Raw genomic sequence first — 27077 nt, forward strand, 5'->3', positions numbered from 1 at the left:
TTAATTAGCCTGGTCATGAATTCTTGCTAATTTCTTGGGGAAAAGAATTTAAGCATCTTTTGAGTGCTTGGTGCTTTTCTGAAGAATTATTCAACCAAAAGATTTGGCCAATTTCAAATATTACACCTTTTTTTTGTTTACTTAGTTATTTATCAGTTGCCTTCTTTGTGCTACTTCATTAACAAGGTAGTGTTTGATATTTAAGAGCATGAATTGAATTCAGGTGAAATCGCTTCTGATTTTTCATCCATAAAATAAAAAATGAGGCTTAAATTAGATTGTTTGTGAAGCATACTATCTGTCTTATTATATAAGTCATTAGTTCAGTAAATTTTTACTTTTCTTTTCAGATTTTCTTTGCCTTGAGACTTTAGTTTGCACACATGAGTTCCAAACTCATAAGAGTGTATTAGTGAGTTGTGCACCTTCCTTAGAGCAAGTTTTAGCATCCTGATTATCCTTTCCTGGGAAAATGGAGTAGTCAGCTCCTTTTAAATACCTAAACCATCTGTTGGATTCAGGAGCCCAGTTAAAATGTTATGTGACCCTTTGGGTCTAAGTTGATTTGAATTTAGTTGAAGGATCATCTTGTTTCATTTTTCTCTTGGCCTCAATCTGGTTTTTATATTATTTCCTTTAGGTGATCTCGTTAGAGAAACTTAAGGATTTTGGTGAGTGTGTGATTGCCCTTCAAGCCAGTGTCATAAAGAAATTTCTCCAAGGCTTCATGGCTCCCAAGCAGAAGAGAAGAAAACTCCAAAGTGAAGATTCAGCAAAGACTGAAGAAGTAGATGAGGAGAAAAAAATGGCAGAGGAAGCTAAGGTATTTAGTGAAGATGTAGTTATGACTTTGTAGAAAAGTGTGATTTGGTTTTAAAAGTGTAGCCCTATGATTTTTAGCCTCTAAGCACTAATTCCTGAGCCAGTGTTCCCATTTTTATCTCTCTTACTAGAATTTGTGATTTGTGAACTATTGTGTGGAGCACAACGCCCCTGCCTTTAGGACTGAATAATGGGTCACAGTGACCCATCTCCCTTTACCAGACTGATTGTTTTTTTTTTTTTTAACGTGGTAGTAGTTATTAAATGTTAAAAATTGTGGTAAAATACAAATAATGTACAAATTAATGTTCTACTCATTTTTCTATATATAGGTACATACCACTACATTCACATGTTCTGCAGCTATCACCACCATCCATCTCCAGAATGTTTTCATCTTCCCAAATTGATATACCCTGTCTTCACTACCTATTTCTCTTTCTCCATAATTCCTCAAGACCGTTTTCTGTGTCTGTGGGTTTGACATGTAGCATGTGCCAGAATTTCCTTCTTTTTTAAGACAGTAATATTCCATTATATGAATATGGCACATTATTTATTCATCCCCCAGTGGACAGTTGAGTCACTTCTACCTTTTAACTGTGAACATGAGTGTATAAATATGTTCCAGTCCCTCCTTTTTTTTTTTTTTAAAGATTTATTTATTCATGCATATGAGAACTGGGGTACAGGCCAGAGGTGCAGGGGGTGAGAGGGTTCACCAAAGACAGAGTGGGGTTACAGAGAAGGCAGATTGACTGAAATACACTGCCGAGGGGAGCAGCGGGCGAGTCAGGAGCGGTCTGCTCCGCCATGTGGGTAGCTCCCTGTCGGGGGATCGAACTCATGCTGCAGTGGCTGCGGACAGCTTGATAGGTTGCGTCTTAACCCCTTGCGCCACCAAGGAGGCCCCCAGTCCCTACTTTTAGTTCTCTTGGATATATGCCCAGAAGTAGAATTTTTGGATCATATAGTAATTCTACTGAATTTCTGGGGATGTACTCTAACACTTCCCACAGTGACTGCATTTCTGATTTCTTCACACTGCCAGTATGTACACATCAGTACTTACTGGTTTGTTTCTTTGGTAGTGGGTGTGAGTGAATTGCATTTCCCTAGTGATTAGTACTGTTGAACAGCTTTTCATGTACTTATTTTGACCATTTGGGGATATGTCTACTCAAGTCCTTTGACTATTTTTTAATTGGGCTGCTTGGGTTTTTTTTGTTGTTATCGAGCTCTCTGGATTCTTTACATATTCTGGATAATCATCCTTTATAAATGGTGATTTGCAAATATCTTCCATTAAATGAGCTGCCTTTTCATTCATTTTTTTAATTATAAAAAAGTTTTGAATTTTGAAGTTCATGTTTATTTATTTATTTATTTTTTACTTGCTTCTGTTTTTGGTGTCATATCCAGTAAACGTTGTCAAATCCAGTGTTATGAAGCTTTCCCCCTTGCGTTTCTTTCTAGAAGTTTTACAGTTTTAGTTCTTTCTAGATTTTTGATCCATTTTAAATTAATTTTTGTAAGTAGTATAAAGTAAGGGTCAAACTTCATGCTTTGGTGTGTGGCTATTCAGTTTTCTGTGTTTTTGTTTTTTGTTTTTTAAGAGCATATAAGTAAATCAAGTGTGAGAGGTAACTAAAATGTGAAAGAATTCTCATCGTAGTTTCCCTTTCCCTCTAAGGATATAATTTAATAGCTTTAATGTGTTTCCTATATACAAAGATATTTTTGTTAGGTTTTTGCACAATGTGATGTTCTGCAATTTTTCATTTTTAGCATGTTCTCCATCCCCCCCTCCCCCCCCACCCCCATGGTATTAATATTAGATTTTTTTTTTTTTAATTTTTAGATTCCCCATACAATTGCACCCTCCTTATTTTGGCCCCAAAATATAGTTGTTTGTTGATTTCGATTTTTTCTTTCTTACAATTATTCCTTTTCCTGGTCCCTTATTTAGGTTTTCTAGATTCCTGCTATGAGTGAGACCATCCAGTATTTTTCTTTTTCTTTCTGGCTTATTTCACTGAGCATAATCCCTTCCAGCTCCATCCATGTTGCTGCAAATTGCATGCGTTTATCTTTTTTGATTGCTGAGTAATACTCCATTGTGTATATGCGCCACATCTTCTTGAGCCAGTCATCTATTTTTGGCCATTTAGGGTGTTTCCAAAGCTTAGCTATTGTAAATAGTGCTGCTATAAACATCGAGTGCAGGTGCCCTTTGGTATCAGCATGTTCTGAACATCTGTTCCCTTTTCCTTGTCAGTCCAAATAGATTTTCCTAATACTATGTTATTTTAACATCTTAATTCTTTACTACTGAATATTATGTTATCTTCAATTTTTCCTTATTATAATAAATAGCAGTTCCATTTTTGTCTGTGTAATAGATTTCTGCTTAAGATTAAATGAAGAAAAGGATTTGAAAACACTGCATTTAAGGGAGTCCCAACATTATCCAATAGAGTACTTTCCCCTAACTTGTGGCTTCTCTCTTTCTTTCCCTTCACAAGTATCTGGCTTACAGCCATGAGTAAAAATTAGAAGCCGTCACTTTCAAGGAACTTTGTTGGAGTGTGAAAAATGGTTATAGTAATGTGGCAGTACTGATGAGAAAGAGTACTTGGCTCACCGATGGCAAGTAAAACTTCCCAAAGGCGAGAATACTCTCAATTACATTTTGAAGAATAAAGTAGGAATTAAGCTTTGTTAGATTGAGCTGAAATTGGCATCATTGACAACTATGTCATGTTTTGTCCTCTTAGTTTACACAGGATGAGTCTACTCTCTAAAGCTCCTTAGATATTTGTATGCCAGTTGTCATATTCCCTCTGAGGTTTTCCCTGAGGTTGAGGGTCAGTGATACAGGGAAGATGATTTGGGTAATAAGCAGAAAAGAAAAGTAGGATTCACTTAGATAAATGCTGTCGGAGACTGATTCTCAGCTTAGTTGAGAAGGAAAATAAGAGCAGTTGTAGATTTAACCTTGGGGCCCAGACATAAGTCCACAAGTGGAAAGCATGAAAGAGTTTCTTGGAAAATCAATTAGGTTGCCTACTTAAGTAGGTCAACAATGTTCTCCATTAAAATGGCATTATGCCCTGTGGTTCCCTGCCAAAGGTCAGCTTTGCCACAATTCTGAAATTTTCCACTGTCTTTTGCTTTGAAGGGTTCCACTTAGCACAGCCAGGGTTTTTCAGCTGGCACTAGGTTGTTCAGTGAACCAAAACTGGTCTCTAATCTGGGCCTCAGTTTTCTTATTTATAAAAGTAAATTATCTTTCCAATCTCTTTGTAATAGTTGATAATTCAAATATTTAATGTTGATTTCATTATCTTGTGTTAAATAGGAAAGGTGATATATGCTTTGGCAAAATCATAGATTCTGTTAGGCTCTCTGTTTACTTTGGATGTATTGTCCTGACAACCCATTTATCTGTTTTTCCATCTTAACGTTCTTTTGTGGAGAATATGACTTGAATCCTCATTATATTTTTGTCAAGATAATATGTCTTTTTATTGTTAGGCAAAGGGACAAATGATGACTTACATATAAGCTGGCTTCTCCTTTATTTAAACAGAGAATTTGAATTTTCTATCAGAAGTGTCTAGCATGTCAGTGACACTGCAAGAGAGAAAATTTTATTGAATGACACCAGTGTTGAATGTCAGAATTTTATCTTGATGCTGTTTGTTTTAAAAAAAACTGTCTGAATATGGTAGTCGTTTTTGGTTTTTGTTTTTAATGTTCTGGACTGTGGAATTTTATGCTGGGGGAGGAGACCAGGATGTTCTTTCAAATCTTGAGTCCTTGTTGTTAGAGACTGTTAGAATCTAGGCTGATTGGAATCTAGGCTAATCTAAGTGGAAACCTCAGGATACAATAGGATGCTAATGATTGTTCAATATGTATAATGTGAGGAGCAATGGATTGGGAGTCTGGTGCCTGGAGAGGAGACATGATGCTAAATTGCTATGAGACCTTGGGCAAATTTTCTTTTCCATGAAAAATAAACTTTATACAAGCATGTACAAGTGTTCATAGCAGTGTTACTCAGAATAGCCAAAAAATGGAACCCGCCCCCCCCCCCAGTTGACCAATGAATGAATAAACAAAATGTAATATATTCATTCAGTGGACATTACTCAGCAATTAAGGTGGAATGAAGTTGGCCTCCCTGGTGGTGTAGGTGTTACGTCTTGGTGCTATCACACCATCACCTCTGTGGCCTGAGTTTGATCCCTGACCGGGTTGCTAACCCACATATGGTGCCACAGATCGCTCCCATCTATCGCCCGCTGCTCCCCTTAGTAGTGTATTTCAGTAGATCTGCCTGCTCTGCTCCCCACTCTGTCTCTGGTGAGTCCTCTTACCACCCCTCTGCGCCCCGCACCTCTAGCCTATGCCCCATTTCTTCTCCGCATAAATAAATAAATAAATCTTTAAAAAAAAAAAAAAAGAAAGAAATGCTGTTGTATGTGCTACATGTAACAGAGTGGGCGAACCTAGAAAACTGAGAAGAAACCAGTCACAGCGACCACATTCGTGTTACATAAAATGTCCAGAATAGGCAGATTAGATTGCCTAGACCAAAAGTAGATTGGGGGTTGCCTAGCACTGAAGAAGTGTGTTGGCTTAGGGTAAGGAATGAGGAATGACTCTTAATGGGGTCAGGGTTTCTTTTATTTTGGGGGTGGGGGAGTGATGAAAATATTCTAAATTTAAGATTATATTGCAAAATATAGTTGCACAACCCTGCAAATATATGAAAAACCATTGACTGTACTTCACATGGTGAACTTATTAATATATAAATTATATCTCAAATGTTATTTAAATGAGGTTAAATAAGTTTATTTCTAAGCTCTCAAATAGTTATTTTATCTTAATGAGGTCAGATGAGCTATTGAGTACTTAACTTATAATTTGTAGGGAATAAGTAAAATTCATGCTGTGTGCTGATAGGACTTTTTTTTTTTTTAATATTTGTGTATCTGACTATCCACTAGAGGACAGCAAAGCCCATTTGAACTTATTCCCTGCCTCTTCTCAATAACACTTTTTTTTTCCTTCTTCTTTTTATACAAGCACTGGGTATAGTCAGAAGCGCAGGAGGGTGAGAGAATTCACCAGAGCCAGAGCAGGGAGCAGAACAGGCAGACTGACGAAGTACACTGCTGAGGGGAGCAGTGGGCGTGGCAGGAGAGGTCTGCCACACCATGTGGGACCCTTGCCGGCGGCCAGGGATTGAACCGGTGCTGCAGAGGCTGTAGGCAGCTTCGCAGCCCAGCGCTCAACCGCTGCGCCACCGGGGAGGCCCTCAATAACACTCTTTTAAAGAACTTTTTTTTTTTAAGATTTATTTATTTATTCATACAAGAATGGGGGTACAAGCCAGAGATGCTGGGGATGAGAGGATTCCCCAGAGACAGAATGGGGAACAGAACAGGCAGATGGACCGAAGTACACTGCTGAGGGGAGCAGCGGGGGAGTCAGGAGAGGTCTGCTTCATTATGTGGGTTGTTCCCTGACCAGCCGGGGATTAAACTCGTGCGTAGAGGCTGCGGATTACTTCATAGTGTGGTGCTTAACCCCTTGCGCCACCAGGCAGGCCCTTAAAGAACTTTTTAAGAACCTAGAATTACTAAATTATATCTCATTGAAGATACTTGGGTTATTCTTTCAATAAGACAATCTGTGGTGCTGTGTGTCAGCTCTCCATTACATCATGGAGAATATCAGTGAGGCAGCTATGATTTTGAACTCCCACTTATTAAGGAGTTCTGAATAGGGAAGGAAGGAAATTGTGATGTGTTTTGAAGGCAGATGTTGAAATACCTGCAGTGGGGTTCAGAGTAAGGAATGAGTTAGTTTCCACTAGAACTGCAATAGCCTTTTAAATAGATTTTTGATTGTGCTTATATTATTTCTTGTTATGCATAAATGTATACAAGGCTTTCTGTATCTGTAGGAAAGAGCAAGGTCAGCTTTTAATCCCCTCCCTTAACCTGTACACCGTAGTTTCAAAAATATCTCAATTATCCTTTTTCTTTGGCAGCTCTATTTTAAAGAATAACCGACCTTTCCTAAAGAAGGAAGACGTAAGTCTCTTTTCGTAGGCTAGGACAGTGAAATTCAGTGTGATTGTGTCAACTAGAGCCAGCTTAGTTGTATAAGTAGCAAGGTTATTCATTGCTAACCTGATGTTTAGTTCAGTCATGACTGTAAGACAAGTGACTTCCACAAGGTTGATGGCACTAAGATAACCGAGTCTCAGCTTTTGGTGGATCGCATAAGCTTTTCCTTGTACATCTCTGGTGCATTTTCTCGCTGTCTGAGAACAATACCCTGTATATTGGCATTTGCTTATGTGGATGCTCAGCTAATCATTAGGGAGAAGAAAAGCTTTGAAAAAATATCTTTGGACTAATAAGGTAAATAATATAAAGAAATGATTTACCCTAAAATGATATTTCTGTTCCTCAGAATGTGTTTTTTATAGGGGAAAGGGTTGTGTTTATTATTGAAATTTCCAATTGTATTTTCTGCCATCCAAACTATATTTTGCTTGAGTTGATTCTTAGTTAGTTTGCATTTTCTCATGATGGAAGGATGCTAAAAGTAACTGCCCAGAATGGAGTTAGGCTAACCCCTGGGCTTTAAATTTTTCACCTTAATTAGTAGTTGGTAGTAAAGTCAAGAGGAATCTTTCTTATTGGATACATAATATATTTTTTAAAGACTTATTTTTATTTCTTTATGCATAGAAGAACTGGGGTGTAGGCCAGGGGGTGGTGAGAGGATTCACCAGAGAGAGAGTGGGGAGCACTCTGTCAGGCAGATCGACTGAAATACACTGCTGAGGGGAGCAGCAGGCGAGACAGGAGAGGTCTGCTGTGCCAGGGGTTAGCTCCCTGGCCGGGGATGGAACTCCTGCTGCAGTGGCTGCCAATAGCTTCATAGTGCTGAGCCTTTCACCCCTGTGCCACCAGGGAGGCTCAGATACTTAATATTTTTAAGGGTTGTAGAATGTTTTGTAGATACTACTACTTCTAGATCTTCTAAAATGGAAAGAGACCTGTTTTTCCCTATTTCTTTTTTTTTTTTTTTTTAGATTTATTTATTTATGCGTACAAGAGCTAGGGTACAGGCCAGAGGTGTGGGGCCTGAGAGGATTCACCAGAGACAGAATGGGGAGCAGAACAGGCAGATTGACTGAAATACACCACTGAGGGGAGCAGCAGGCGAGTCAGGACAGGTCTGCTACACCATGTGGATCAGCTCCCTGGCCGGGGATCAAACTCGTGCAGTGGCAGGGGACAGCTTCATAGGTTGCGTCTTAACCCCTTGCGCCACCAGGGAGGCCCAACCTATTTAATTCTTTATGTGACCTTTGACAAAATTTTTTCATCCTTCAGAGTCTTGATTTTGTTTTTTCTGTGAGATAAGTGGCTTATATTGGAGGAACGCTAGGATTCAAGTGTACTGCGAATGTTCTCATATTTTTATCTGTTCCTGGTTCTCCCCCATTATGTACACATTGTTAATATTATGTGAATTATCTACATTTCATGTCACTGAGGTAAATGTAGTAATGCTGGTCTGGTTTGGTCTCTATTTAGGTTGCATCTGCTTTGGAAAAATGGAAGACAGCAATCCGTGAAGCTCAGACTTTTTCCAGAATGCATGTTCTACTTGGGATGCTTGATGCTTGTATCAAGTGGGATATGTCAGCAGAAAATGCTAGATGCAAAGTTTGCCGAAAGAAAGGTAAATTTAGATTAAAGTTGCTTATCTGAGTGTATTAGAGACCACGACTTTCATTCCCAAGATCTTTTCTCCCTTAAAGAACTCTGTGACCTGGAAGGGTGATATGGTTGGGATTTCATGGGCATCACTGTCCGCCATTTTCAGTTGTCACAATCTGTTGACTGTAATCTTGCTGCTTATATATACACCTGTGCTTGTATCTGATCCTTGGCTTCCTGCCACCAGAACAGAAATAAAACTGGATTGTTGGATATATTTTGGAAATATGCTAGAATTAGTGAATAGAAGAATTGTTGTATAGACCAGAGAGGGGAGAGAGGATTCACCAGCAACAGAGTGGGGAGCAGAACAGGCGGATTGACAAATACACTGCTGAGGGGAGCAGTGGGTGAGACAGGAGAGGTCTGCTGCACGATGAGGCTCCCTGGCTGGGGATCAAACTCATGCTGCAGTGGCTGTGGATAACTTCGTAATGCTGAGACTTAATCCCTTGTGCCACCAGCAAGGCTCCAGAAGAATCCTTATATAGCAATGTGATGTATAGTGATAACCTTCAGCATTCTCCTTGCACAGCTTGGCAAAAATGTTAGAATTTAATTGTCATCAGCTTCGATATAAAAAAACTTACCTACAGAAAATAATGGGAAGAATGATTTACCCTTTTATCTCTGAACATCGAATGAGATAAATTTTCATCTATTGTTCTCTATGTTACAAATGAGTGTTCTATATAAATAATTAGGCTATAACCACTTAATACGCAATTTAAATATGTCTCTTAACAGTCAACCTCAATATTCTTTTTTTTTTTAAAAGTTTTATTTATGCATACAGGAGCTGGGGCACAGGCCAAAGGTGTGGGGGGAGGGGTGAGAGGATTCACCAGAGACAGAGTGGGAAACAGAACAGGCAAATTGACCGAAATGCACTGCTCAGGGGAGTAGCGGGCGAATCAGGAGAGGTCTGCTGGGTCATGTGGGCTATCTGCCTGGCCGGGGATTGACAGTATTTAACCTCAGTATTTTTGCTACAGTATTAACATTCTGTAAATGTCGTTCTGTTTTGTCACATACAATTTTTTTAGTAAGGTTATATTTAATAAGGTACAGAATTCATAAATTACTCAAGTTCCCCCCCCCTTTTTTTTTTAAAGATTTTTTTAATTTTTTTTATTTTTTTTATAGAGGCATGTTTTTTTTTTTTGTTTTTTTTTTATTTGTTTGTTTTTTGTTTTGTTTATGCATGCACTGAGTACAGTCAGAAGCGCGGGAGGGTGAGAGAATTCACCAGAGCCAGAGAAGGGAGCAGAGCAGGCAGAAGGACCGAAGTACACTGCTGAGGGGAGCAGCGGGCGGCAGGAGAGGTCTGCGCGCCATGTGGGACCCTCCTCTGGTGGCCGGGGAGCAGCAGGGGATCGAACCGGCACTGCAGAGGTCGCGGGCAGCCTCGCAACCCAGCGCTCAACCGCTGCGCCACCGGGGAGGCCCTTTAAAGATTTATTTATACAAGAGCTGGGGCACAGGCCAGAGGTGCGGGAGGGTGAGAGGATTCACCAGAGTGGGGAACAGAACAGGCAGACTGACGAAATACACTGCTGAGGGGAGCAGCGGGTGAGACAGGAGAGGTCTGCTTGCCATGTGGGTTGCTCCAAGGCCAGCGGGGATTGAACCGGCACTGCACAGGCTGCGGACAGCTTCACAGAGTGGCGCTCAACCGCCTGCGCCACCAGGGAGGCCCGAAAAAGTATTTTTTTAAGTACAGCGTTCAGTCTAAAAATAAAAGCTGTGTACATAATGTTTAAATGTGATAAGAATTACCTCCTAGAGATTTATAAAATGCTAGTCTTTGAAATCATATAACAGCAAATCAGAGCAGACCCTTTGCTCCTTAACTCCAAGTATAAAATGGGAGTGTTTGCCCTCTTCAGTTAAATTTTCTACAGGGAACAAAATTAGTTGACTATTGTTTTGAAATCTTTTTATTGCCTGAATTTGACTCATCTGTGAAGTAAGGCAGGTAGTACCAGCAGAGGGCAATATTTGCTCATTGTGAAGACTACCGCTGGTCCATGGCTTTAGCAGAGTCCAGTAGAGCAAGGCATTTGGGACTGTTTAAAACTGAGAACTTTCGGAGTTCACATGTGCAAAAGCAACTTCATGGCTTAAAACTTCCCAATGATTCTCATTGGCTCAAGTAATTTTGTGAATTAGGTTAGAATTTCATTTCCAAAGACAGAAAGACCTGTATAAAAGCCATTCACTTGCCCTAAAAACTGATTTAGAATGAAGGTTGGCAAGGGAAAATGACCAGGTTAAGTTGGTTTGCTATATTTCAAATGTAGGGAAACCTATTAGTTTAAGAAAAAATCAGATATGAGTTGGAGGGTCAGGAATGAGAAAGGGCAGAAAATGTAATGCTTCATGGTGGATTCACTTCTTAGTAAGAGAGGAGCAGCAAAACTTCTTGCTCACTTGATATTTACTACCTTTTAGTAAATGTAAACTGTCCTGTCCTAACCCTGGGTAGGTTTTTGGGATGTAAGTCATAAGACTTGATCCTTAAGTTACCTGTAGTCTCGTTTACACTACCTTTCTTTTCAGAGAAAGGCTTTTTTTCCTTTTTAAATGGAGTAGCAGTATAGTAGAATGTTTGTTCTTCCATGGTGCTAATTGAAGGTGAGCGGCTCTTTCTTACAACTCACTGATTGTTGCCATGCTCCCGACAATGCTATACAAGTTTATCTCCTTACAGGTGAGGATGACAAACTAATCTTGTGTGACGAGTGTAATAAAGCCTTCCACCTGTTTTGTCTGAGGCCGGCCCTCTATGAAGTACCAGATGGTGAGTGGCAGTGCCCAGCTTGCCAGCCTGCTACTGCCAGGCGTAACTCCCGTGGCAGGTGAGAATTTCTTTTTTTTTTTTTTTAAGCAAATAAATTAATAAATAGCTATTAAGATTAAGCTTTACTTATTCAGGCTGAATGATTTTAAGGAACTTTAAGTTCATCATATGGGTACAGAACCTGGTTATTTAAGGTATTACAGTACAGCTCAAAGGGCTCTGATTTACTTTCAGCTCAGTGGTAACATTTCTGACTTTCACTACCAGCCATTATCTGTACCTTCTCCTCAGATAACAATATATCTGTTTCTGCCATTTACTTCCACTCTCTCCACTTCTTTTTTTTTTTTTTTTTTTTTTGAACATTTTAAAAGGACATGCATATTAGGAAAAGGAGAAAAAGTGAGGCACCTGCATAGTCACAGGTGGGCAGGAGAACTGCTGCTTTGCAAAAGGAAAGAGTTTGTGAAAGAAACACCTGCAGAGTCATAGGCAGACAAGACACCTTTCCCACTTAGTTCATGATTACTTTTGCAACTACCTACTGCTGAAAATTCTTACTCATACCTATTGCTATTCTTCCTTTTATTTTATTTTTTTTAATTTTTTATATATTTTTAAAGATTTATTTATTTATACATACATACATACATACATACATACATACATACATACAAGCACTGGGTACAGTCAGAAGCGCAGGAGGGTAAGAGAATTCACCAGAGCCAGAGCGGGGAGCAGAGCAGGCAGAAGGACCGAAGTACACTGCTGAGGGGAGCAGCGGGCGGCAGGAGAGGTCTGCGTGCCATGCAGGACCCTCCTCCAGTGGCCGGGGAGCAGCTGGGGATCGAACCGGCGCTGCAGAGGCTGCGGGCAGCTTCGCAACCCAGCGCTCAACCGCTGCGCCGCCGGGGAGGCCCCCTTTTCATGATTAGAACTTTGGTGTCAACGGGACATCTTCCCCTCATTTTCCATAGTCATTAGTTGCCAGGTATTACCAGTTTGATGTCCACATCTTACCAGTCAAACTTCTGCGGTCCATTCTCAGTGGCCCCTGCTATCCCTTGTCCTTCCTTCATTTCTTATATGGGGTCCTTCAGTGGCTTCTAAACTCTTCTCCCTTACCTCCTATCTTCCCCCCTGCCCCATTCAGCTTTTGTGATTTACATAAGGCAAAGATCTGCTTATGTTACTTTTCCTGTTCAAAACTTCCAGTGTACCCTTGCTTCTAGGGTGAAGTTCAAACTCCCTAATCTAGCTTTTTGAGACTCTTATATAATACTCACCCATGTTTTTATGAATCTTTGTTCCCATATTTGTGTGCTTGTTACAGACTGTTCATTGTTCATCCTCCCCTTTTTGCTTTCCTCCCAGCTGGGAATTTTTCCAGTCCTGCAGCTCTCCCACCTGGGTATAATGCCCCTGCCTACCTAAAATTGCACTGCTTGTTGAAGCATTTTTATATCTTTAGAATTAGTTGTCCCTCTGTGTTCCAATTGAGCTTTGGATTTCTAAAATAGTATTTTGCCTTTATGGTTAGTTTTATGCATGACTGTCTTTCCATGAGATTGGTAGTGCCCTGAGAGTAGAGGTGGTGCTTTGTTCTTCACTCAGTCCCACCCAGTAAGGCCAAACAGGCCAAACATAGTGCCTTGTAAAGTGGAGCTGCCTAATATTTGCCAACTTAATACTGTTGTTTTCCATGTTGAAATTTGAGGTTGTAAAAGGGTAGCTTAAAGACACTCTGGCTTGATCTCTCTTTGAAAGGGCAGAGCTGTTTGATCCTGACCCCATCTAACAGTATTACTTGGTTATTTCTCACTCTGGTTATTTCCAGCTCCACTTGAAGAGATGAGGCATGCTACTCTGGGGTGGTGGGGCTTGGACCAGCTGCTCTGAGCTGGGATTACTATTGCTTTGATGTTAATGGTCATCTGCAAGCTGTTTCAGCTCCTGGAAGGGGGCCATCAAGGTGGAGTAACACCTGTCTGGACTGTTGATCTCCTTATAGTCCACCCCAGAGTTGGGGACAGTTTTTAATACCTGAAATGTTACATTATCAGACTGATTTTATGAGACAAAAGGAATAGAAACATTTTTATATCTTTAGAATTAGTTGTCCCTCTGTGTTCCAAATATTCCATATTTTTTTCCTCTGGTTTCAGTTATTTCCCCTGTAGTATGCAGGGGTATAGGTTTGTGAAGGGGGGGATGGGGTTGAATTTTGGTCTTTATGTCTGTTGCTTTTGGTGTCTTATCAAGGTGTTTGGGGCCTGGTGAAGGAGGCATGCTGCTGAAGCTTAGCTTTTCACTGTTTCCTGTGTCCTGGGTTCCCTCTCCTCACCGACAAACTCAGCTAGTCTGTGAAGAAGAAATGTCCCTGAGAGACTTTCTTTTTAGGACTACTTTAGCCTAAAACTGTGTTCCCTGCGTGCTTTTCCTCCTCACAGGAATTATACTGAGGAGTCTGCCTCTGAAGACAGTGAAGATGATGAGAGTGATGAAGAGGAAGAAGAGGAAGAGGAAGAGGAGGAGGAAGAAGATTATGAGGTGGCTGGTTTGCGATGTAAGTATCGTTTGCCTTCTCTAGTTAATCTTACAGTCTACCACACTGAGGTGCACAGATTGTGTGGCCAATAGACACAGGGTTGCTCTCAGGCGTGGCTGGTTTGCGATGTAAGTATCGTTTGCCTTCTCTAGTTAATCTTACAGTCTACCACACTGAGGTGCACAGACTGTGTGGCCAGTAGACACAGGGTTGCTCTCAGGCCATCATCCTTTCTCACGTATAGTAGCTTTGGAATTCTGCTGCCATGGTTTAAGTGGGTTTTGAAGATGTAGGTGGTTGGGTCTTAGTCTCAAGAACATCAACCTATGATTGATCCATTTGGTCTAAAATTTAGTGGACTTCAGGACCGAGGGATGTTTGGGACAGGTCTGCTGGTTCTGAACCTGTCAGTGCAGGGGGATAAGAAGGAAGGAAGGTCTAGGTCCTCTGCCATCCCTAAACAATTCTTTGGCCTCTAGTACAGTGCTGCTTCCAGAAAGGTTATCGATTCTCTGGTTACAATGATTTTCTTTCCTCTAGTGTGCAGGGCTATGTAGCTAGTTGAGAAGAGAAGGCTGGTTTTCTCTGACTTAAGTATAAAGTTAGATCATTTGATTTGATTCTCATTCGGTACCAGTAGAGGGAGGAAGGCCTCATTATTTGCACTCATTTCATCTCGTGTTCATTTTTCTTGAGTCTTGTTATTTTCATGATTAAACCTAGTCTACCAGCCTTCCTCTTTACAAAATAGACCCTTTTTTATAGGATAGTAGTAAAGAGAGCACATCAGGACTAATAAACTTTTAAAGAAATGGTCAGAAGATTGTAGCGCTCTGAACTATAGTACTTGACATAAGGAGAGAGAGCGAGGATGTTTGCCTTGATCATTCTTTTCAGTGCTGCTGCTGAAACCTGAGGGCTTGCATACCGCTCCCATCTCCCCAATCATGGGGTTTTAATTTGGGGCACCTTAATTTCCCCCTTTCCCATAGGCGCCTTTTGTTCACTAGACATGATTTTCCGTATATCCAGGTGAGGAGACAAAGTAATCTATTAACCATTCTAGAGACTGTTGTTCTGCTAATTGGAGAATCATGATTTGGATGCACTTTGAGAGCAGCTGTTAATATAGCCATGTAATGATTTTGTTTATATTCAAACTAGTGGTGGCTTTCCACTTCTGAGCTATTACTCTCTTTCCAAGGAATTATTCACTCTCTGGAATTACTCACTCTCTTGTCTGCCTGCCTTCCAAAAGGCTCTAGGAAGTATTTGGTGTTCAGAGCCCTTCGTTCTGCCATTTTGGCCACTAAAGTTGTAATTCCCTTGTTCAGCTCAAGACCCTGGGTTGGTGACTGTCACTAGTGTCCCAAGATTCATCCTTGCCTTTAGCTAGTTTCTCTCATACTAGCCTGGTCTTGGCTACACCTTAAAATAGCCAATGAAAAGTTGTCTTGGTCCTGAAGTAGACCATAAAACTCTTTGTTCTCTGTATACTGCTATCTCTGTCCAAATTGTTACCTCTCCATTTCCCAAGGAAACTAGTTCAGTGGAGAAACCTTGAGCTATGGAACATTGCACCCTAAGGACATGCTGAGGAGGGTTGGTTTGTCTGACATTGAGTACCTGTTATAAACATAAGTAGCTGGATACTCTTGTATTGTTTATCTTCTTTTGGGCATTCTGGGCAGAACTCTTACGGATGTGACCTAGCTCACTGTCTGGTTTTCAGAAGTGAAAACCAGGAAACAGGACTGCGCTAGCTTTCAAATTAATTCAAGGAAAACTTCACATAAGTAACAGCTTTTCTCTAAAACGATTGTGGTGGTGAATATAGGATAATTGATAATTCTGCAATCAAGTTCTACCTTATATGTAAATTATATACACTCAGGCAGAGTTTAGACTGTAGGAATTCCAGGCAGACCTGTTAGCAAATGGTCTCTCCAGAGTTAGTGAGTTTACAGTGGACTCCCTCAAAGGGCCTCATTGCTGGAGTAACTGAGCAGGGTGGGGGCAGAATAGAAGTTCTCAAATGCAGACCTTCTGAAGACTCTTCAGAGGTCTTTGGCAGTTGATGAAAGATATCCATTTACCGTCTCCTATTAAGGTAAGAGAGAGACTGCAAGAGTCCCTTATAGCCAACAGAGACCATTGCTTTGCCTGTCCTGATAACTCCCCATGCCACAGATATGCTTCCTTCACCTTCAGTTGCTCTGCTCTGAGTTCAAATTTCTTATTTCAGTGAGACCTCGGAAGACTGTCAGAGGCAAGCAGGGTGTCATTCCCCCTGCAGCAAGACCAGGCCGACGACCAGGTAAGAAGCCGCATCCTACCAGGAGGTCGAGGCCGAAGGCACCACCTGTGGATGATGTTGAGGTGGATGAGCTGGTAAGAATTATGTGTCCTCCCTCTAACGTTTCTATTTCTTGCCCCCCCACACCAGCATTAGGAATTTATCAGGCAACAGGTGGGAACCTCCCCCTCTCCTCCCTGACTTGGGAGACTGATGAAGCAGATGGGTTGTCCTGGAGACGGACAAGCCAGCAGGCCCTCCAGGAACAGCTATGTCCGGCATTCCCCTGCTGGAGCCTGCAGACATCGTCTCCTCTAGTTAATAGGCAGCCTGCAACTTGTGAAGGATTTTAAAATAGTCCTCATGTGTTTCCAGTGGCCTCCGAGGGGCTGGGTCTCTGTTGTGGGAATGTCAGCTATGTTGGCGTCTCACTGCTGGGTCTTTTGCCCACAGTTGTTATGGGAGGGACATATTCTCTCCCCATTGCCCTCTCCCCACCTCCTTGCCAGTGTATTAGTGGTCTTGCCTTAGATTTCACTTGAGTGATCAGGAATAAAAAGAGGCTATTGAAAATTTCCTTGTTTTGACAGATTAAATTGGGTTGGGGGTATAAAGCAAAGCATTGGGGGATCACAGGGCACTGAGATCTACCCACTTGCTCAGCCCTCATACTTCACCTCTGGCTGTAGCGCAGCCTAGAGCCTGTGAAGGAGGCCACTCAGCTCCCACATTTGTGCTGTGGGAGAGCCAGGAAGAGAATTCCTGCTTTTCTTCCCTGACATTCCCCGCCCCCACAAAACTGGTGGTCCCTGTAACCTAGCCGGCTTTCCGCAATTGCTTTTTATAATACTCATCCACGGTCTTAGCATAATCCCAGGTCCATCTGCTATCAGAGGGCTAGTGTCCTGTTGACAGTGGCCCTCCCTCCCCGACCTCTAGCAGGACTGTAATATGGTAACCGCCCTGCCCTCTGCTACTTTGATCGTCATCCATGAGGAGCCAGGGCAAGTGGGCTGAGCACCTGCCTCCTGGCCGAGTACACACTCTGACTCAAATGTCCCATGAATTTGTCTCTGCTCCAAGAAAAGGTTGAACTCTTTTTTCCCCCTTTTTTTAAGCAGATATATGCATTTTCTGTCCAGTCCTCTCTTGGCCTGTAATAACATGTCATCTTTCCTTTGGCACCAGGTACTTCAGACCAAGCGGAGCTCCCGGAGGCAAAGCCTGGAGTTACATAAGTGTGAAGAGATCCTCCACAAGATTGTGAAGTACCGCTTCAGCTGGCCCTTCAGGTGAGCTTGGTGTCCTCCAGCACAGAGGCCTAGGACCAACTTTGTATGTCCTAAGAACATCCAAGTATGACAGTGGGAAAGGGAGTCTAAGCTGAGCGCTTAGGAGCTACCCTGCTCCCTTTCCTTTCAGGATGTTTCTCAGTGGTCGAGGAATTCGCTTTCCTCCATTGCCTGCCACTGGCTGATCTCAGCAGGACTGGGTATTCTGAGGCAGGTGGTTTGAGAACAATGTCAGTTGCATTCAAGTCTGTGCTAATATCTCCATGTGGTTCTTCTCTACAGGGAGCCTGTGACCAGAGACGAGGCTGAGGACTACTATGATGTGATCACTCACCCCATGGACTTTCAGACAATGCAGAACAAATGTTCCTGTGGGAGCTATCGCTCTGTGCAGGAGTTTCTCACCGACATGAAGCAAGTGTTTACCAATGCTGAGCTTTACAACTGTCGAGGCAGCCATGTGCTCAACTGCATGGTGAAGACAGAACAGTGTCTGGTGGCTCTGTTGCATAAACACCTTCCTGGCCACCCATATGTCCGTAGGAAACGCAAGAAGTTTCCTGATCGGCTTGCTGAAGATGAAGGGGACAGTGAGTCAGAGCCCATTGGACAGTCTAGGGGACGAAGACAGAAGAAATAGAGGCAGGGCCCTGGTAAGGGAGCTGAGGTTGGGTCATTGAGGGAGAGAATAAAGGAGGGAGGTGGGAGGTGGTGGAGAGAGAAAGTTGTAGAATGTGGAAGGGAGATCACAGAGACACCTGTCACCCCAAGCCCCGTGCTGCTGTTACAAACTTTCCATAAGGCCACCTTCCAGCAGAACTCTTTGGAAAGCCTAGTATTGGTTGGGTAGTCTCCACGCAGAAATATTATGGGCCATAGATGGCCTTAACCCCCCTTCTGAGTTTCCAGGAAGAGTCCAAGGATAGGACTTTCCTGCGAGCCCAGCTCCTTTACTTTCATTCTTCCTAAGATCCCTCCCACTTTGGCTATCACAACAGTGCCAAGCCCTCTGGTCTCCAGGGGAGGGGTTACTGTGTTACATGGAAGGATCAGGGTGATATTTCATTTTATTTCTTTAAACCCGCACTCTATCTCTTCCTCTCCCTCAGGTGACGGTATCAGTGAGTGCCATACAGAATTCTGTATTCACCAGCATCATGAAACAGTTGTGGTCTTGAGTTGATCTTGGCAGAGTAAAGGGACATGTCCTGGAGCCGTTCCTGAATACCCTCCCCTTCTTTGTGACAACTCTCCCCGGTCCCACTCCACCTCACCCCCTAAAAAAGAAAAAGGAAAAAAAAAAAAACTAAGGCACTTCACTTAGAGACTGGAGTCCTGCTTATAATCATGCATATAACCTTTCCTTTGATGGATCTGGCCAGAGGGGTGTTGGAGCCCAGCCCACCCACATACCAGACAAGCTCTTAGGGAGCAGAAGAAAAGCAGGAAGAATTTAAATGTTTAATTTTTTTAATTGACTTTTCTAGTTATTAAAAGTTGCTTGTTTCAGCAGTGATATTGTATAAAGAACATCTTGTAAAATATTTGTCATCTTGCTTTGGCACATGTACAGTACAATTTATATGATAACGTGTTTGCTTTACTTTGCCCCATCTTCTCCCTCGGGCCATTCTCCTTCAAGAAGTGGGGTTGGAGGCTCTTCGGGGCCAGCAGTGGGATTTGGTAGGGAAGAGGCGTCACCCTGCCTGCCCTGGTGGCTGTCTGCATCTCCTCCGTGTACAGCCGCCTCCCATCGCATTTCCGCATCAGCCTTGGGACTCCCAAGCACCTGCCTCTCGGGTGCCGGGGCAGGGAGGGGCCGGGGCAGGCGGGGGCGGAAGGAGGGACAGGAGGAGAAACTCTGAAAGCCCCGACCCACAAGGAGTCTAGCGCTAGTAGTTACATTTAGGCAAAATGTGTAGTCTTTGCCTTTTATGGCAGATTTTGATAAAAATACAAAACAGGGTTTAATTTTCTTTTCTATCAACTTTGAATTTGGAAATTTGAGCACCTGAGCTCTTACGTACCTATTTAAATTAAGGGAAAAGAAGTCCACCAAGGGGATTGCAACTCACAGACCTTGAGAATAAAGCCTCTTAATATTAAACTTCAAGGTGTGGTCCCTACTCTCCCCTGTCCTCTTCGCCCTAGGACAGGGAATTTGCGCCAGTGGTTGGTGGATAGGTGCACCGTCCCCTCCCCCACAGGTTTGGAGTTAGCACTGATAGGACAAGTTTATAATCCCGGCTGCCAACACCTCCCCTGCCTCTCATCCTAGAGCCAGTCTGTTCTTGTTAACAGTGAGAATCCTGTGTCCCCACTTCAGTGACACCTGAATTGTTTGTTGTTTTTTTTTTTAATTGTCTTTAAGGAGGAAGGGCCCCATTAAAGGGTAAACTTGTAATAAATTGGAATTTCAAATAAACATTATGTGTTTATAAAGAAGAAATAACTCTGGTGAATCTTTCTCAATGCTCTTGGTGGTGGGCAGTGATGTCCTGAGCACTGTTTCCACATCTACTCCTGAACCAGTTCTGTTGGGGGGGATGCTGACCAGCCAGGGATGCTGCAGGCCAACACTGCAGGGCTTCTTACAGGAGTGTTAGTGAGGCCTTGGATAATCGAAGCATCACCTTCAGGCCTCTCCTGGCCTGTCTTGTCTAAAACCCCCCAAAATTTCATTTGAAATGTCCAGGAACTAGGGGAAAGTACTTTTTAAGGCTCCGCTGTACTGATTTATATAATCCTAAACGTCAGACTTGAGAAAACTCCTGACACTTTAAGAAAATTTCAAATATACACAAAAAAGTGAAAACTGCGATGCATTCCCATGTACGCTCAGCTTCAACAGTTCTGCCGCGTCATGTTTTATGTATGCCTTTTTTTATGCTGGGAGTTTTTAATCAAGGCACGGGTTGTCGCTGCGTGGAGGCAGCCACTGGTAGGATCCCATTTGCTAAGAAATGAAACTGCCGGCTCCTTACCACCTGAGCGGTGGACAGCAGAAGGGGAAGCAGAAAGAATTGAGAAACCAAAGCCCTGGGTGAGGGCGCTGTCACTGACCTGCTTTGTGGGCCTGGTGAGCGAGGGCTTCAAGCCAGGCTACGCCGAGCATGCACATGGCAATTTTCAGTCCTGCCGGGGAGGAAGTGGTTTGTCCCTAGGTCAAACTATTTGAGCAGACCTCAAGCTCCAGAGAAGGCAGCTGTGCTACCTCGCCCCTTCTACTGAGAAACCACGTCTCCTGCTTGCTGGGGAGCCAGTCTCCTTAGGATGTTCAGTGAGAAGCCAGGTAGGAAGAGAGGGTTGCCCTTCGGTCACCCTTAACGTTATTACCCTTGCTCGTGGCCTTGAGGCCTTTGTACACCTCAGAGAGCCCTGCTGAGTATTGCGGCTGCCTCCTTCAGGGTTGGACTGAGCAGCTTCTGACTCCTTCCCACTTCCCCATCTGGCCTCAGTCAAGAGCACCCCTGTGCTCTTGAGAAGTCCCTCTGGCCCCAGCCTGCCACCCACCACCTCAGACCATGTGGACAGGCCCAGCCCCTGGGGACACGCTGCTCTGAAGGTCCACATTGCCGCGTCACCAGGGCCAGTGAGGGGAGGGCTGGGCGCACAGTGCTCAGCAGGTGTTGCTTTCTCAGACAATTGTTGCTGAGTCTAAAATTTCTTTTGGGGGTGTGGGAACTTCTACTGTGGGAGGGGTTCTCTGGAAAAAAAACACTAGGTTGTAACACCTGCTGTCCCCCTGCTGACTGATAGAATCCACGGTATGGAAGTTACTGAAGCAGTGGGGACTACAGACTGAGCACTTCCCCGTCTTTAAAATGGGAAGGAGGGCAAGTGGAGGACCCCTGAAAGGTCTTCAGTGAATGTTTTCTTCCTCCAGGGTCTGGGGCTTTTCCATAGTGTCTTCTAGGCTGAGAAGCCCTCGCTGGCAAGCCGCTCCCTCCACCTGCTCTCCCTCCCAGGTTCTGGTCTATGTGAACCCTCCCCACCTCGAATGCAGGGCCCTGTTGAGGGCCATCTTAGCTGCACTGTCTCTCCTCACCTCCTGCCTCCCGTCCCAGTTGTCCCAAAAGCCAGCCTTAACCCTACCAGCTGGACACAGCCCAGCAACCCCTTCCCCCACCCACCTACTGGCTAGGAAAAGGGTGAACCGGGCCATCTTCCCATGGTGTTCACCTTCCCCTCCACACCTTGCTTGCCTTTCTCTTCCTCGGTCTCCAGATCGCTCTAGAACATTGATTTGTCTGGGCTGTCCACTGCCCTGGGGCAGGTCCTTAGTTCCAGCTCTGCTCTCTGTAAGCCTGGCCTGTCAGCCCAGCTCAGTGCTGCTTCTGCTCCTCCCCTTCCCAGCTTGGGCCACTGCCACCTTCAATAAGTTCATCTGTTTCTCACACAAGGATCCTTCTAGGGAGAGAGGTGATAGGGTCAGTTGGCTTCATTGCAAGGCCTGGGGGCACCATGTGCCTACGGAGAAGAGAAGAGATGGGGAGCACACTCTGCTTGCAAGAAACTGCATAAGCAAAGGTGCAAGTGTTGCAAAACTCCACGGGGTGTGGGTACACTTCCTTGTGAGGGATCCTAAACCCCCTCAACTGCAGATGGAGTTATCTTCTGGGAATTTGACTCAACATACTCGACTTTCATCAGGTTTGTAAGGTTGGTGGTTGACGCAGGGCACAGAGCTCTGACCGGGGAGGCCCTGGGCTCGAGGTTCAGCCCCACTGCCGATAAATGAAGCCGTCGTCCGTGGGGCTTCCCCAGGGCTCTCAATGAGGTTGGCAGTGGGGCTGGACCCTCGGGACCACCTGGCTGTGACAATATCACTGCTGGGCGTGTGTATTATGCATCAGGAACAGTAAGCAAGGGACTTCTCAACTGGCTAGAGCCACCGTGCCCAAAGCAGAGAACAGCCTGGCCCTAGGTGTCTAACCACAAGTTGCTGGCCACGCACTCCCTGGAGTGGACTGAGCCAGCATCTCCTATTTTCTACACAAGTGAGGAAAGCAGTCTAAGAAAGGGAAGGTTTACCTGCAGCCCCTAAACAGGCTAGAGGTGGGGGTGTCCTCCCAGGGAATCCCCTGTGAGCCCCCACAGGCATTCCTTTGGAAAGCAAGAACCACGGCTTCAGTTGCCAAAGGGAGCAAAGACAGGCCAGAGAAAAACACAGAATCTGGGACTCTTGCAAAACAGAGCTGCTCAGTGACTGGTGGGGAGCCAGAGAATGGGGCTGGGCGAGGGTACAAGCCTGGCATCTACACCCAGCTCTGCTCACCAGGAGGCTCCTGCAGGGCCCTTACCCTCCTACCGAGACTCCCTTCCCAGCCCAGACAGGACTCAGCAGTGCCACATGGGGGGTTTATTCCAGTCACAGCTTCCAGAGAAACGCAACAATAAATTACATCATTAAATAAACTCCCTGCTGGACCATGCACCCGCCTGCCCCCTCCTCCTCTCACATGCTCCCCCAAGACCCATGGGGAATCAGCCAGGCTCACTCCCTGCACTGGGCAATAGGGGAGTGAGCCTCACTGGCTTCTGACAAGGGTGGAAGGCGTCTCCCCACCCTGGTCGTCGGGCCCCCTCACACTCACTTGCCTGACCTTGACAGCTGGGCAGCTGCTAGTCAGCTGTCTCCTCAGGAGGGGGAGAGGTGAGGCGGGGCAACAGCCGCCCTGCACAGGCTTGTGTCCCTAGAGGTGTGTGGGGTTCTCTAGAGAGGGATCTGTCTTAGTCATGTGCAAGACCACAGTGGGGGCCTTATAGTGGCAGTGGGTGCCACGGCCATAGCCCCCAGGTGCCCGGTAGGCCTTTACCCGTGCCCGTCCTGCTGTCATCTTGCGGTGGCACAGGCTTTGCCAGGTCTGGAAAGTCTTGGAGCTCCATACCCAGACGCCACTGGTGATGCCCACCACCAGCGACATGAAGATTTTGAGCATAAACACAGCCACAGTGGGCACCGAGCCCCCTTGCAGTGAGCAGTCCCTCCGCCCCCCTGGCACGCTGGCTGCTGTGCACGGCTGCTCTGTGGCCCGAAGGCGCCAGAAGTCCATGTTGAGGCGTTCATAGACGTAGCAAACAATGACACAGGTGGCAGGCACAGTGTAGAGGATGGAGAAGACCCCGATCTTGACCATGAGCTTCTCCAGCTTCTCTGTGTTGGTGCCGCCTGTCTTCATGATCTTGCGGATATGAAAGAGGGCCACAAAGCCAGTCAGGAGGAAGCTGGTGCCCAGCACCAGGTAGCAGGAGAGGGGCACCAGCACGAAGCCCGTGAGCGCAGCTGCATCCATGCTGGCTACGTAGCAGAGCCCAGTCAGCTCATCCCCCGCCACCTTGCGCAGGGTCAGGATGATGATGGTCTTGAGGGCTGGCAGCCCCCACGCGGCCAGGTGGAAGTAGCTGCCATGGGCCTCAATGGCCTCGTGGCCCCATTTCTTGCCCGCGGCCAGGAACCAGGTGAGTGTCAGGACCACCCACCAGAGCGAACTAGCCATGCCGAAGTAGTAGAGCAGCAGGAAGACCAGGGTGCAGCCCGTGTTCTCCAGGCCCTCCTGGATCACATAGAGCGTGCCAGCCTCCTGGTCGCAGGCCACGCTCTGGGCCCCAGCCACCGCGCGGATGAGGAAGGCCAGCGAGTAGACGTTGTAGCACATGGACAAGAAGATGATGGGGCGCTCGGGGTACTGGAAGCGGTGGGGCTCCAGCAGGAAGGTGAGCACAGTGAAGGCCGTGGAGAAGAAGCACAGCGCTGACCACACAGCCATCCAGACGAGCGCGAAGTCCTTGTCGCGCCGGGACCAGAACACCTCGACGCCGGGGCCGCAGCGCGGCGCGCACGAGCGACTCTTCTCCACGTACTGGAACTTCTCGGGGTTCTCGCAGGTGCCCCCCGCCGGGCCCAGGGCTGCGTCCCCGGGGGGCCTCGCGGGCCGCGGCGCCACGGGCAACATGCCCAGGCCCTTGTGGGGCTCGGCGGGGCCGACCGTGGCGTTCTCGGGGGCCTCCATGCAGAGGGCGTGCGGGTCGTTGCGCGTGGGCAGCCGGGCGCAGTCCAGCGAGTCGGGCCACCCGAAGTTGAACTGCTCCATGATGGGCGCGCAGCGCAGGCGCGCCTGCTCGCACATGGGCCGGCAGGCGGGGATGGGCGTCGAGACCTGGTCGGTGCACATGGGCGCGTAGAGCGAGCACAGGAAGAAGCGCAGGTGGCTGTGGCAGCCGTACTGCACCAGCGGCGCGAACTCGGCCAGCTCGGCGGCCGCCTCGCCCTGCGACGCGTGGCCCAGGATGTTGGGCATGCGGGTCAGGTTGTAGCCGATGCCGCGGCACATGGGGATCTCCACCGCCTGGCACGGCGCCGGCCCGCGCCCGCGCTCGGGGTCGAAGCGGCCGATCTCCAGCGCCGCGCCGCCCGCCGCCAGCAGCTGCCACAGCAGCAGCGCCCCGCGCAGCGGCCGCACGGCCATCCCGGGCGGCCCCGGCCGAGGGCAGAGGGCGGCCCCGGCTCACTCCGGCCGCGCGGTCCCGCGCCCGGGCGCCTGCCCGCCACGTCGCGGGGCGCGAGCCATCGCCGAGCCGCCCGCCTGCGGCCGGGCGCCCTGGGCAGCGCGCCGGCAGGTCGCCCGAGGGGCAGGAGGCGCCGAGCCCGCCGAGTCGCCACCGCCGCAGCCGCTCCAGCGGCCGCTGAGCCAGAGCCGGCGCCGCCTCCCGGGGCCGCCGCTACAAGCCTCGGGGCGGGGCTCCGGGAGGCCCCGCCCAGGGGCGGGGCCCGCGCCCGACACGCCTCCCGCCCGGCTTTAAAGGAGCCGCGTCCTGAAGCCGCGCTGGGACGCCACCCGCGCGTGGAGGTGCGACCGTCGGCCCGCGCGCGCTCCTTCTGCCCCCTCCCCTGCTGCGCATCCTGGCCTCGCCAAACGGGAAGGTTGCCCCCGAGCACCCCATGCTGGGGCTCTGCTTTTTAGCCCGCGGGGAGGGAGACCGCTTTTAAAGCTTCCATGCGCGAGGAGCCTCCCTCGGCCTGATACTCAGCAACAGGTCAGGGGCAGCCTCTACCTGTCACTCGTTGGGTGTGATTCTGGCTGTTTCGTTTACCGTCAAACAGGCTGACGATCTTGTGAAAATGAACGATTTGTTGTGCACGTGCTGCTTATCTGTCACACCACACACGTGCCTCCTCTCTGTCCATCAGGAATGGTGCCTCTCCCTTTGCCAGGTGGGGAAACGGAGGCTCAGAGAGTAGTACATATCCAAGACAGAGCTATGAAGCGTTGCATTTGTGAGGGTCTGACTCCAGACCCCATATTCCTTGCAAAGGGCGCTTGTGTGCCACTGTATCAGCCCCCGGGCCCTGCTAGCTAGGGCTCACCCTCCACACCTCTCCCCACCTCTCCACTGAGCTCCCTTGGCACAGGGCTTCGTGCCCCAAGAATTCCTCTCAAGCTGGGAATCCACAGCTCTCTGGAGCTGCTCACACCACCACCACCCTCCTGCCAGGGCCCCAGAGAGCCCAGCCCCTGCCTGCAGAACTGAGGGCCTGAGTACAGTGATATCCCATGGAGCTTTTCAGGAGTTCACCTCATACCCTCGCACCATGCTGTCAGGCTGAAGCTGGATTATTACGATTATTACCCTCCATGGAAATCTGTGCCCATTTTACAGATGAGACATTGGGGCTCAGAAAACTCCAGATACTTGCCCAGGTTTACACAGCAAGGGATAAGGGCTGACATTCAGTTTCTTCTACCATAGGAAGCTGCCTGTCTCACCAGAGGAAGGACACTGCCCAGCTCAGCCAAAACTAGCCTGTGGTAGAGCATGTGTATGTGTGCACGCGTGTGTGTGTGCATGCGAGGGGCTGGGGAGGGTCAGGAAGGAAGGAGTTGTGGCACCCTGAGATTGGTACTCATGGGTACTTATGCTAGAGCTGATAAGGGGGACAGCTGGCTATGGGTGTGCATGCAGCCTCTGGCACTCCAAGAACCCCTGACCCACTGGGCTTTGGTGTCGAGGCAGCGAGTCCTGCGCCCCACACATGACACACACCTGGTCCGTGTGAGCTGAGGGGGCTGGGATGGCAAGTGCCTGGCTTTCCAAGGAGGTAGCACAGGAGTAGGGCACCTTTGGGTAAAGGTCCTGGCTTTGACAGATGGTTCCAAAATGCCAGCGGCTGCTTCCTCTTACCCATGGCGAAACTCATGCCCCTGGGAATGGAAGCAGAAGCCCTTTTTGTGCAAAGCCCCCCACTCTACTCACCTCTTTATTTCCTGAAAAGGCTGATCAGCCACACCCTTATTCTTTGGAGATACCAGGTCTCCAAGCTCCCTAGCCTTCTCTTCTGCTCCTGGCCTCCTCTTCTGCTCTGGCAGATGAGCCGCCAGGACTACTCCCCACTATCCTGGCAGGAGGCTCTGCTCTGTGGGCCCAGAGTTCTTGCCCCCCTGTTTCCCAACTGTGCACTCACATTGTTAGCCATTTGTCTGTTCCCTCCCTGGGG

The 27077-nt window shown here is 46.8% G+C and overlaps 2 protein-coding genes across 3 annotated transcripts in view; one reads left to right on the plus strand and one right to left on the minus strand.

Annotated features, from left to right (window-relative positions):
- The window catches only part of BAZ1B (bromodomain adjacent to zinc finger domain 1B), a 71725-nt gene extending 51703 nt beyond the window's left edge, over window positions 1-20022 (plus strand). Inside the window, exons 13-20 of one of the 2 annotated variants that reach the window (XM_037506834.2) lie at window positions 641-823; window positions 8457-8604; window positions 11356-11503; window positions 13896-14011; window positions 16239-16384; window positions 17478-17581; window positions 17864-18234; window positions 18691-20022. In XM_037506834.2, coding sequence (XP_037362731.1) covers window positions 641-823; window positions 8457-8604; window positions 11356-11503; window positions 13896-14011; window positions 16239-16384; window positions 17478-17581; window positions 17864-18221 — 1203 coding nt within the window. In that variant the 3' untranslated portion in view covers window positions 18222-18234; window positions 18691-20022. Of the gene's footprint in view, window positions 1-640; window positions 824-8456; window positions 8605-11355; window positions 11504-13895; window positions 14012-16238; window positions 16385-17477; window positions 17582-17863; window positions 18265-18690 lie in introns of those variants that run through there. The other variant, XM_054693619.1, reaches the window with a different exon arrangement.
- A 2868-nt stretch (window positions 20023-22890) lies between these two features.
- On the minus strand, window positions 22891-25280 carry FZD9 (frizzled class receptor 9). Its single transcript, XM_037504506.2, has one exon. The coding sequence runs from the start codon at window positions 25048-25050 to the stop codon at window positions 23278-23280; it is 1773 nt and encodes a 590-aa protein (XP_037360403.1). The 5' UTR covers window positions 25051-25280; the 3' UTR covers window positions 22891-23277.
- Window positions 25281-27077: the final 1797 nt, after the last annotated feature.

Source organism: Talpa occidentalis, unplaced genomic scaffold (assembly GCF_014898055.3).
Source record: "Talpa occidentalis isolate TD23 unplaced genomic scaffold, MPIMG_talOcc4v2.1 talOcc4.12, whole genome shotgun sequence".
In the NCBI taxonomy this organism is placed as follows: Eukaryota; Metazoa; Chordata; class Mammalia; order Eulipotyphla; family Talpidae; genus Talpa; species Talpa occidentalis.